General features: G+C 38.8%; 1 protein-coding gene across 1 annotated transcript; it reads left to right on the top strand.

Moving 5' to 3' along the window:
* Positions 1-9,553: 9,553 nt before the first annotated feature.
* Positions 9,554-10,090, top strand: LOC109174838. Its single transcript, XM_019324069.1, has one exon. It carries the CDS (start codon positions 9,554-9,556, stop codon positions 10,088-10,090), a length of 537 nt encoding a protein of 178 aa, XP_019179614.1.
* The last annotated feature ends 2,235 nt before the right edge of the window (positions 10,091-12,325 follow it).

Here is a 12,325-nt window from a genome sequence, read left to right as displayed (position 1 = left end):
CGTAGTGGGTACAGTACCGACGCCGCGACAAAAAAGCGAAAGTGAAAGATGGGGACCAAAATTAAATAAAAAGAACGAATATGTTATATGTATAACTCAACTTGCTTATTCTTAGACTTTTTATTAAGCGCTCCATTAAGGCTGCAACTCTGCAAGTATAACGTCTCTTTTGAAAACAACTCAACTCAAGGTAATTAAATTGTACGTTAAGATTTTAAATTTGACTTTTAGTGAAAGCGATTTATTAAAATTTTTAATTTAAGTTGATTTATCTCATAATTTTTTATCAATTACGGGATATTTAGTTAGAAGAAATGAATTAAGGGAAAAAGAAATTGTAATTCAATGAAAAATGAATAAAATATAAATTTAAATTACATTATTTTGTATGAAGAAATATAATGATTGAGAATTGAAAAGAAAGAGGTGAATAAGATTAAAATATCATTGTATAATAATAATATAACAATCATAAGAATGATAAAATAGTAATTTACATTAGAATTACAATTCCACAAAGTGTGGAATTGCATTCCTAGGAGGCCCTATGAATTGTAATTCCATGGTTGGAAGGAATTGTAATTCTCTGGAATTGCAACTCTTTCCAACCAAACCATGGAATTGCAATTCCATGGAGTTTGGTAGGAATGCAATTGTAATTCCATCTTACCAAACACCTCATTAAGGTTAAAAGGTAAAAATTTACTCAATGTACATCCTTGTTAGTGAAAAAAGTGTAACGTTCCTTTCATAGTAAAATATAAGTCTCTTACCTGAAAGACGGGTGAAGGAGGTAAAACAATCTTCAAATACTTGTACATTAGTGTCATGTATCATATGTTTCTCTTTTTTTCGTAATAAATAACTCCCACGAGAAGTGAAACTTGAAATATTATAGTTAACAAAGTTAATGATATGACCATTTTGGTTATGATTGCTCACATCTAATTTAGTTTCTCTACAAAAAATAAGTATTTATTATTTTATTCAATTATTAACTCACTCTAAATGTTTTTGAATGTCACATCATAATATATATTATGATGGTGAGACTACTCTGTACATATCATATAATTTCTTGAGAATAATAATGTAAATTGTAAAATTCAATAAGAATTGAACGATATAGAAAGTTAGTATATACACATAATTCAATAGTATACGAACCTGCTTTTCAGCGAGACCCATTTGAATAACACCGCGAGGGTTTCTAGTGGGATGGAAAGGATCTTTGTCGTAAGATTTCCATTCGTCAAAATACGGCGAGTTTTCGCCGGGCTGATCGTTGGTTGCAATCTTGGACAGAGATGGTGCCATTCCGATCCCAACTATCCTGCCTCTCGTACGTGCACTATTTTATGAAATTATCACATTTAATTTTAATTTGACTATATTTAGTCAATCGTTATGCTGTGCATCCGTATGCACCGTGCATGATGCATACGGATGCAAAAACGACGTCGTCTTGATGTCTAACTTGAAAAAAATATCAGAATTGCATAATTACACATCCATAATTTTATAACTATACATCCAGAATTACATAACTACACATCCATAATTTCATAACTATAAATCCAGAATTGCATAACTACAAATCCAGAACTGCATAACTATACATCCAGAATTGCATAACTATACATCCATAACTTCATAACTATAAAATCCAGAATTGCATAACTACACCATTCATAATTACACATCCATAATTTCATAACTATAAATCCAGAATTGCATACCTACACATCCATAATTTCATAACTAAAAATTCAGAATGAATGAACTAAAAAATGAACAACACAATGTTGTTGCTGGGAATCGAAACTGTTATTTTATTTTATTTTATTTTTTAAGTAGGACGCGCGTTTTGATGCAAAACGACGTCGTTTTTGCATCCGTATGCACCATGCATGGTGCATACGGATGTACAACATAATTTGCCATATTTAGTTTCATAGACTTCGTTTTTTGGTGACGAGGGAATTGAAACCTGCAACCACTTCTCGAGAGTAAACTGTAACCCTAACCAACAAAGGACCACAAGGAGGTAAACCAATCTAGCTGATCAGGTCAAACTAAGAGGGCTCGGATTCGAAGGTTACAAGTTTGTATCCATAGTCATCTTGATTGGATAACCCCTATCTAGTCTCATGACTTTAATGACATTACCATATATATTCAGTCACCTATTACAAATTTTATTAAAATAAAGTTAATTTCTAAGATAATTTATTTTTTTTTACCATCTTTATTTTTTTTTTTTTTTGTTGTTGAAAAAATGCTCATGGACTATATAAACAATTTTGATAGATTTTTAATGAATTTTTTTTTGTATATTATATCTTTTATTATATGATTGGTGAGTATTAGTATTTCTTGTTTGGGTCACACTTGTGTGAGACCGTCTCACGAATCCTTATCAGTGATACGGGTTGAATCGGGTCATATCATCATGCATGTAAATGTCATACTTATATGCTCAAATGTAATACTTGTTGGTCCAGGTAGGGTTAGAGCGAGAGTCTAGAGGGGGGGGGGGGGTGAATAGACTCTTTCCGATTTTCGGCAAATATCAACCTCTCGGGGCTGTTACGCAGCGGATAAATTAAATTGGTTTTAGTTTCTTTGCACAATTGGAAGTTGTAAGGTTACTTTCGGTTTAGACGAATGATGATGCAATGCTAAAAGTAAATGTAAAACCCCGTGTTACGGCCTTCAATCCCGGATTAATTATTTAATTAATTCCGTTAATAATAATTAAAAAGGGATTTAATTTGGCTAGGATTTCCTTTAATTAATTAATGTGGTCCACCATGGCTCGTGGACCCTTGCCTAAACTAGAGTCTTAAGCCTATTAGGAATAAAGTGAGTAAACCTTTTTACTAATCAGATTCTCATTAGGAGTCATAGACCTAATTATTTATTAGGTATGAAGAAAGTAGGCCTTTACTATTCAGATTATGATTAGGATTCCCATTAATTAATTAATATGGTCCACCATGAACCATGGACCCTTATCCCTAAACCAAGCCCTTAGTCCTATAAGGAATAGAATTAGTAAACCCATACCATTCAGACCCTAATTAGGACTCCTAGATATATATATAAGGACATAGGAGGCACCTAGAAGTCACACCACAATAGATATCACCACACAAGAATTCCCAAGGGACTCCCCACCACCAAGCCTAGGGAGATCAAACAGATGGAAATCTTAGGGAAGAACCTTAATAGCCAAGGGAGGATTAATTAAGGCTAAGAGGTAACCCATGTCTCAACAAAACCTATTTTCCTTGCTATAATTATCTTCTTTGGCTTCCTCTCTACACTTGTGTCTTGATGAATCGTGTATGATATTGATGATATGATCTTGATGATTGATGGGATGAATTTATATGTGATCTTGATGATCTTGATAATGATAAAAGATTCTTGATGATTATGTGATGTTCTTGATAAATCTTGATGATTCTTGATGTTAAAAGATGAACTATGATTTTGATGAGTTAAATATGATTAGAGCCCTAGGTTGAGTTGGGGATTTCGTATTGTGATATTCTTGATATAATTGGGTGGGAATTCGCATGTTCGGGTGTTGGTTATGTTAGAAATCATGATAGGATATGTGCAATATGATTCTTGGTTTTGATCTGTTAAATTGTCTACATGGTGTCATCAATTGCGTTTAAAAGTGTCTAAGCATGGTTTCGGGTTCCACAACGGATCCCGGGACGTTTATTTTGATAAAGAGTCAGTGGGGGGTAGGTGGGGTAGGGGGACCCGCCACCTACCCGCTGCCCGAGAAGGACGTCGCCGGCAGCGGGCAGATGACTGCCCGCTACCTGGAGACTTGTCACCGGCGGGCAGCCGGCGGGTGGCCCTCCACCCACCGGCTACCCGCTAGATTTTGCCCAACTCGGGACTTCGGCTTCCCCGTTTGATGTTTCCCCGACCCTCGTGGTGTCCCAACGGACTCCGTTTGTCGTGCCTAAGTCTAGTTTGATGTGTCGGGTACCATTCGTAGGATAAGAGAGTCTTATATATATCGCATGCTAGTCGAGTTGGTATTCCGTTGACCTAGGTAAGTGAAGTATGAACCCCTTAGGATTATTCCTAGTCTAGTATGTGGATGACCACGCATAGGTTCCATTATACGTTTTCTCCCCTTTCCCAATGTGCTAATGTGGGTTGCATGTTCTTGCTATGTGTTATGCGTGCATGATACCCCAATTTGGTTGCGATCAAATTGGTTATTCCTGAGCTGCGGTTCAGAAGCTGGCTGCGGTCAGAATTACGCTCTCGGGCTGTGGTCCACCGTTTGGTTGCGATCAAATGTTTTACATGAGCTGCGGTTCATATTCCTGGCTGCGGTCAGATGATCACTTTTGGGCTGCGGTCCACCGTTTGGTTGCGATTAAATGTTTTACATGAGCTGCGGTTCATATTCCTGGCTGCGGTCAGATGATCACTCTTGGGCTATGGTCCACTGTTTGGTTGCGATCAAACATTATGATGAGCTGCGGTTCATCGGTCGGTTGCAATCGACCCCTTCGTATTGCAATATGAGGCAGGGTGCTGCGGGGCCGTGTCAGAGCTATATGCGCTGACCCTCATGTATGGGCATGCGATTGGTCCTGTGGCGCCACCAAAGTATGCTTGTGTGATGAGATACGAATTGAATGACGGTATGAATGGGATGAAGTGAATCTGTGACCATAGGATATATGCTAGTATCTTTATATGCTTGATTATAACTTTGGAATGTGCTTATCCCTATCTGTCGAGTCTATTCTTGGTTTTAAAACTAGTGTCTCTTAAGTATATATCCTCCTAGGGGTGTAAACGAGTCGAGCCGAGCCCGAGCCTAGGTAGGCTCATGCTCGTGCTCGTTAATGATAGCACTGCTCGAGCTCGAGCTCGAGCTCGTTCGAGCTTGTGAACTGATGCTCGAGCTCGAGCTCGGCAATTGTCAAGCTGCTCGAGCTCGAGCTCGAGCAGCTCGATTGTTCAAACTCGAGCTCGAATTCGAGCCATAACCTGAGCTCGAGTTCAGACTCGAATTCGAGCTCGAGTTTAGGCTCGAATTTGAGCTCAATTTTGATCTCAAATTTGACCTGTTTGATTTAAAATTTAAACTACTTTGTTTTATTATTTTTATCCATACATAATTATTAAAGTATTTTAATTTCCCTCCCCTAATTATTATTTTTTATATACTAAATATAATATAATTATATTATATATTATATATTATATATTATATAATATATTATAAGGCTCGCGAACGGCTCGTCGAGCCGCGAGCCTACAATACCTAAGCTCGGCTCGTGCTCGTTTAATCCACGAGCTGCTCGAGCTCGAGCCGAGCTCGATTTTGACCGAGTTCGAGCCAAGCGTTGACCGAGCCGCTCATGAGCGACTCGCGAGCAGCTCGGCTCATTTACACCCCTATATCCTCCTGCTTCAAAATGGTTTTCGTATATCTATATATATCTATCTATAATGTATTTCAACGCGTTGGAGTGGGTTACCAGCATTTCTCGCTGAACAGATATGTTTGGCTTTCAGGCACAGATGAGTAGACACTGGAGCGCACTAGAGATTCGGAGCATAGAGTAGATAGTTTCCCTTTCGGCCTGCGTGTCATGCTTATGTATTGACATTATTGAGGATATTAGTTAGTTAGCCTGTGCGCCTGAGTTCTCTAGCTCAGGTGTGGCATAGCACCCCGTACTCAGATGTTATGTTTTGGGATTTAATGAGAATTTACCTTTATTATATAAGTCTCAAAAGTTTTAAAATTTTGGGGTGTTATAGTAAAGCACGAAAGTAAGAAGATAGAGAGACGAGAGTTTTTATAGTGGTTCGGCCAACTTTGCCTACTCCACTCTTCTTCCACAACTTATGGAAGGTTTGCACTATCACTCGTTAGTACAAATACAGACAGAAGCTTCCTTGATCACTAAGTCGGACAGCTTCCTGTAGGTTTTTCAACTCCGCGAGTTTACTCCGCCTCTATCAACGTCTTCTTCAGAGTTGAGGTTGGTAGAAAGTATTTTCTGATTTCTCCAACACGGTGAAGTCTTGACTGAGTATGGATGACTGCTTCATACAAGACGCAAGACTTCTTCAAGGTGGAAGATGAAGATTGATGAACTTCTTTAAGAGATCTTCACGCCTTGAAATCTGGTTCACAAAAGCTTGGTAAGAGGATGAGCTTATACAAGAGCTTTTGCTTGAGAGTAATGATCGAGTGAAAAGAACCAGCACCTTCTCAGTTGATGAAGGTGGGTATTTATAGGTGTGGAAAATTTCATCCGTTGGAGGGAGATGAAATTTCAAACCTATTGTCAGTGGGTAAGGACCGGGGAGCTTGGCGCAATAAATGCTCCATTAATGTGGTTCGTACCATGTAGCCGTTGTAAACATGAGCAACCTTGAGGTTGTCCTTTAGCTTCTGAAATATAGTACAACTTCATTTAATGCTCCTAGGTATATGTGTCCCACACTTTTAAGGTCCTTTTGTCCTCATGAAGGTTAATCAACTCAGACAGTGGAGACATTCTTCTTGTTATTGAAGAGAATGAGTGTCTTGCTGAACCGTCATAAAGATAACTGTCTTGTCGAAAAGGTTGATAATCTGAGGTTGTATTTCGTTGTTGAAGCCTCGATTTCGTGCTCTTTGTTACGTTCCTTTTCGCTTTGGCAGACCTAACTAATGAACATAACTCGATTTTCGTGTGTTTGTCTAACTTAACACGAATTACATAATGAGTTATGGCAACTTTCGTCTAGAACGAAAGCAGCGACGAAAATGATGAAAGTTAGGGGTCTACATTCTAAGTTACATTGGTATCATCAAAATCCTAATACAAGTGTTCCTAACAATTTCCCCCTTTTTGATGATGCCAAAACCTATACTCTTCTCATAAGGCTGGTAAATGTCCCATAAAGGATTCTTTATTTCAAAACAACCATTATCGAGAGTTTACAAGTCATTTCTAATAATACAGATTATTAACAAGACACTGACAAGTAACTTAGACAAAGGACACGAAAGATGTAACAACGAAGAATTCATATATGGATAAAAACACTTACAAAAAGTTTAAGGAGAGCAGAATGTAAAGTATCTTACATTTTTAATAGTTTCTCCTTCTGCAGCTTGGCCTCCTTGTATTCACGAATGTCTCTTTCTCTTTGTTCTTTGAGCATTCTGTCGCAGTCAATCTCTTCATTGATACATTCTCTCAAAACCTTGATTGGATTTGTCTTGACTAGATCTTCATATTTTCCTTTGATGTTGAGGCATATTTCTTCCGCCCTGTGTCGTCTGCGCCGTACTTCTTTCGCAATAAATCCCAGATGGTCTTGGCACACTTGTGGCTGGCATAAATGTTCAGTAGTGCATCGGACATATAATGAAGCAGAATACTCCTTACCGTTTTATTATCGCGCTCGTATTTGGTACGAGGGTCTTGGGTTCGGTCGTCTGTCTTGGACGAGGGTGGTGTCTTCGGATCAGCTGCTGCTGCATTCTGTTCAGTGACTGCATTTTCTGATTGCTCATCGGCAGTCGCAGCTGGTTGTGCAGGCAGGACCGCATCTAGCAGGTTCGCTGGTGGGGAGTTGAGGACGACATAATCAATTTCGAGTGCTTCAAAATGAATCATTAACTTCACCGCCCACCTGCGGTAGTTGAGCCCGTTGAGAGGTTTGATCTTCGCGAGATCAGCAGCAGCTTTGGCGACGAAGGAAGACATATTGTTTTTGGTACGGAGGGATTAGCTTTTAACTGTTGTGATTTGGGTGTGTTTAGGATATGATATTAAGATAGTTATTTGTTTAGTTTCTGTGACGTGTGTATAGACACACTGCCTTAAAAGCTAATTCCGGAGACCGTGCAAGTCTTTTAATTCCGGAGCTTTCGACCAGCAAACACAGAAGTATCTCACGTATAGTTTGCACAGAGTATACGTATTAATGCAGAAACTATATTGCATTTGTGTTCTGGGAAGGCTGGGTATTTATATTAGTGTATACCAACTGCCTTCCCCACTACTACCACAATAATGAGCGCAAAGAAAGGAGAGGCTGCGCATAAACCATCCACTACGTAGCTCGAATTTCTCCTGTCCACAAGAATGTTTCAGGAGCGCAAAAATCGGACTAGTAAAGACTAATTCAAGAGCAAAAATTTCGGACAAAGAATAAAACTTTAACCCCACCACACCGCGCGTGCCGAGCGGGCGGGCGGCGCACGCGAGGCTTCCCCTTTCCTCTCTCTAGAAAACACTTCAAAGGACTCATTTGGGTTGGTAGTGAAATAGTGGGAAATATCCTCTTGGGAAACCAATGTGGGACAAGCCTCTTTGCTAAAACACACTCTTTGGATGTAATTTTCCCAACATACACCTAACAACTACTGTTTTCCGTATTCATTGTTTTGTAAAATCAAGTGGAAGAAAGGTGAGGAGTGAGGGTGATGACTGGCAGGGGAGGTAAGTTTTGTAAAATCAAGACAACTAGTATGTGAAATGGTCACATACTAGTATCCGTGTATTGCACATGCATTGCACGCGCACTACACAGATAATTAGGCAATTATTTGCTCGAATTCAAGCAAGGATAACATCGAAAAATATAATCAATACAACCCATTTCATCAACGTTGCATATTGCTTGGTTGATTATATGATTCTTGATGTCTGAACACTAGGCTAGCCTCAACATCTGTGCACTATAAGCAACATATAATATTGTTATTATTATTCATAACAGTTACCACTCCACATCTTCGTTCTTCGCCGACTCTTCCTCCCAGATACACTCTGAACCACCATTGATTTCCTCTCCAACATGGAGAAATCAAGTCAGATTCATTGTTCCATGGAGGAAGTTAGTACTAGTTTTGTCCCATGTTTTACACCTTCATTGTTCCATACAAATAATGCTCAGTTCAGTTCATACATTTCTTGCTTGTCTTGTTCTGATATCATGTGTTACTCACGCATCAAGAATCATATAATTAACCTAGCAATGTGCAACATTAATATACTAAGCGTATATTATTTATAATTTCATCTTTAATTTTATTATCTAAATATATAATAAAAAATTTTATTCGCACATCGCACGTGCATTGCACGCACACTACACGTGCATTGCACACACACCGCACGCGCATCGCACGGGTAATTGAGAATTATTTGCTGGCATTTAAGCAAGGATAACATTAGAAAACATAATTGATCTAACACATTTCATCAACTGCACTATATAATATTCGTTGTTATAATATATATTTGTATATTGATCCATATATTCTTAATGTACTATAACAAATTCATTCCATATTGGAGGAAGAAAAGAGTTTGTAATAGGGGTAGAATTGTATCTTTCAATTCCCTTGGTTTGTTACAACTGCCACCAACTTTACTTAAATAAGTGGCAGCCTTTTCCTTTGCATGTAACGTCATTTTCCACTTCCTCTTGAAATGAATAAACAAAGTGCTCTTTGTTCTCTTACTCAGTTCGCGGCTTAGCTCACGAAATGGTATCAGATGTTCGCCCAGGGACGTACGCCGCTGACGTCACTGGCGAGACAAGCCAAGGAGGATATGCAACGCTACCAGCAGCTGGATCGCCGTCACGCACGTCCTCGACAGCAACTCCACAGAGGAGTCTTCATCCGCAGAGGAGCTATGGAATAGAAGATAAGGAGAATCCATATTTTCTCAACACGAATGAAAATCCTTCAACAATCCTTGTCAATCCTCCTCTAATGGGGAGTTCTAATTATGCCTCGTGGTGTATCTCGATGAGAATTGCATTGGAGGTCAAAAATAAGTGGTGCCTCATTGACGGAAGTCTTCCGGCGCCGAGCAGAGACCACAATCGCTATGCTGCTTGGAGACGCTGCAGTTTGATGGTTTGTTCATGGATTTTTAGGTCTGTCCATTCCTTAATCGCACAATCCATCATGCATCTAGATAAAGCAACGGATGTTTGGGAGGATCTGAGAAATAGAGGTTTGCACAGTGCGATGCTCAGAAGATTGCTGCTCTGCAAAGTGAGATCTATGACCTAAAGCAAGGTACTATCTCTGTAAGTGATTATTATACAAAATTTAGGACTATGTGGGAGCAAATGAATGCGTTAAGGCCAATCCCTGTGTGTAAATGTGATCCGAAATGTGTTTGTGGTCTTATTGATGTGATTATAAAAGAGCGGGAGATCGATCAAGTCATACGGTTTTTACAGGGGTTAAATGATGAATATAATGGTCTGAAATCCAATGTTTTTGTAATGGATCCATTGCCAGAGGTGTATAGGGTATTTGTGATGGCAGAGAAAGTAGAGAGGCAGATTAATGCATCAAATCTAAACATAAACAGTATGGAGATTAGTCAGGCTAACAGTGTTCAACAGACTCATAGTTCTATAGAGAATTTGATTGCTGCAATGAATACCTATAATCCTAGAAGAAATGGAGGCAATGGAAACAACAAGCCTAAGTGTGTCTTTTGTGGAATGATGGGTCACACCATTGACAAGTGCTACAAAAAGCACGGTTACCCTCCCGGGTGGGTGCTGGGCTACAAATCTAAGATTAAACAGCAGAGTATCGCGCCAAGTATGGTGAACAACGTGTTAAGGATATCTGTAGCTGACATATTTTGTATATAATTAAATCTAGTTGCATTCCTTTTATGTAGCATTGTTAGACTGGTTGTTACAACAACCTGCTAACTACTCACTATCTTCTCTCCCTTGTATGCTATTTAAAGCTGATTGTTTTACATCAATAATATCAGTTAAGTTCATAATCTATTACAACGTAGCTGACATGGGGATTTCCAGTGAACAATTCCAAAAATTAATGGTAGCTTTGCAGAGTCAGATGGGGTAGTCTGCTGGTTCTAGTGCCACTGCTACAGTGTCCTTAATTCCAAAATTTACTGAGGATGATAAAGAAGGCAGGTATTCTATCTCTCAAGTTAATTTTCTTTCACTTTGTGCATCAACTTGGATTTTAGACTCCGGTGCAACAGACCATATAACTTGCTCTATTGATTTTTTTGATGACCATTACAATGTTGAAGGAGATGAGGTTTGTCTACCGAATGGTAGTCATGTTGTTGTTAGAAACAGAGGTACAGTGAACCTTTGACATAATCTGTGCCTAAAAGATGTCATGCATATCCTTCCTTTCAGTTTAATATCGTATCAGTGAGTAAGTTGCTCCAAGACAAGTCCTACAGCCTAATTTTCTCTTATGAACAGTGCATAATTCAGAAACCACATGGGACGACGGTTGGTTTAGCTAAGCAAGAAAGAGGACTCTATTTGTTGAAGTCATCAATGTAATCTGCTGGTCACAAACGTTTGGTTATGCAATGTAATAAAATTGAGATTTGGCATAGACGATTGGGGCATTTTCCCATGAGTAAGATGCATTTGTTTAGAGAAACTCAAAATTTACCTATAATTAATAAAGCTTGTGATGTGTGTCATCTAGCCAAACACAAACCCTCTCCTTTTCCTATAAGCATCTCATCTTCAAATGCTTGTTTTGATGAGTAAGATGCATTTGTTTCAATTCCCTTGGTTTGTTACAACTGCCACCAACTTTTTACTTAAATAAGGGCAGCCTTTTCCTTTGCATGTAACGTCATTTTCCACTTCCTCTTGAAATGAATAAACAAAGTGCTATCTGTTCTCTTACTCAGTTCGCAGCTTAGCTCACGAAATTCTATGCAACGCACAGGTGAAAATACTAGTTAAAGAAAAGAAAAATTAAAGAATTGAGAATTGGAAATTAAAGTATGCTTATTGCTTACTTGACTCACTAAAGCTGCAATTCTCAATTCTTTAATTCCACATATCCCCTCCCTGAACAGGATGATGATATGGAGGAAAAAATCAGTACTAGGTTTGTCCCATATAATGTTTTACATACACCTTCATTGTTCCATACAAATAATGCTCACTCCAGTTCAGTTCATACATTTTTTGCTTGCCTTGTTCTGATATCATGTTTATTTACAGGCACAGCAAAGAAGCACCAAGAGAGGCCAACACTGCTCAAATGACTTTTCTACTACGGCACGGTTATGGTGTTTGATGATTTCCCGGCCAACAAAGCCAGGACACTAATGTGGTTGGCTAGCAAAGTAAGGCGTCAGGGCCCTCCGGGCATTTTTCAGACTACTGGTGCAGAAATCCAGCCTTCGGGGGCTAACGCCATGTAATTTCCCCACTAGCTAATCATTGAAATACTTCATATAATGTTATGGTTAGGTAGTCAGTAATAATACTATAC

Source organism: Ipomoea nil, unplaced genomic scaffold (assembly GCF_001879475.1).
Source record: "Ipomoea nil cultivar Tokyo-kokei standard unplaced genomic scaffold, Asagao_1.1 scaffold0666, whole genome shotgun sequence".
Lineage (NCBI taxonomy): Eukaryota > Viridiplantae > Streptophyta > Magnoliopsida > Solanales > Convolvulaceae > Ipomoea > Ipomoea nil.
The sequence above is the reverse complement of the archived record's forward strand: the minus strand, read 5'-3'. Positions and strand labels throughout refer to the sequence as shown.

Bases quoted from the DNA above. Each gene is read 5' to 3' on its own strand.
- LOC109174838 (XM_019324069.1), top strand. From the start codon at position 9,554: ATGGTATCAGATGTTCGCCCAGGGACGTACGCCGCTGACGTCACTGGC.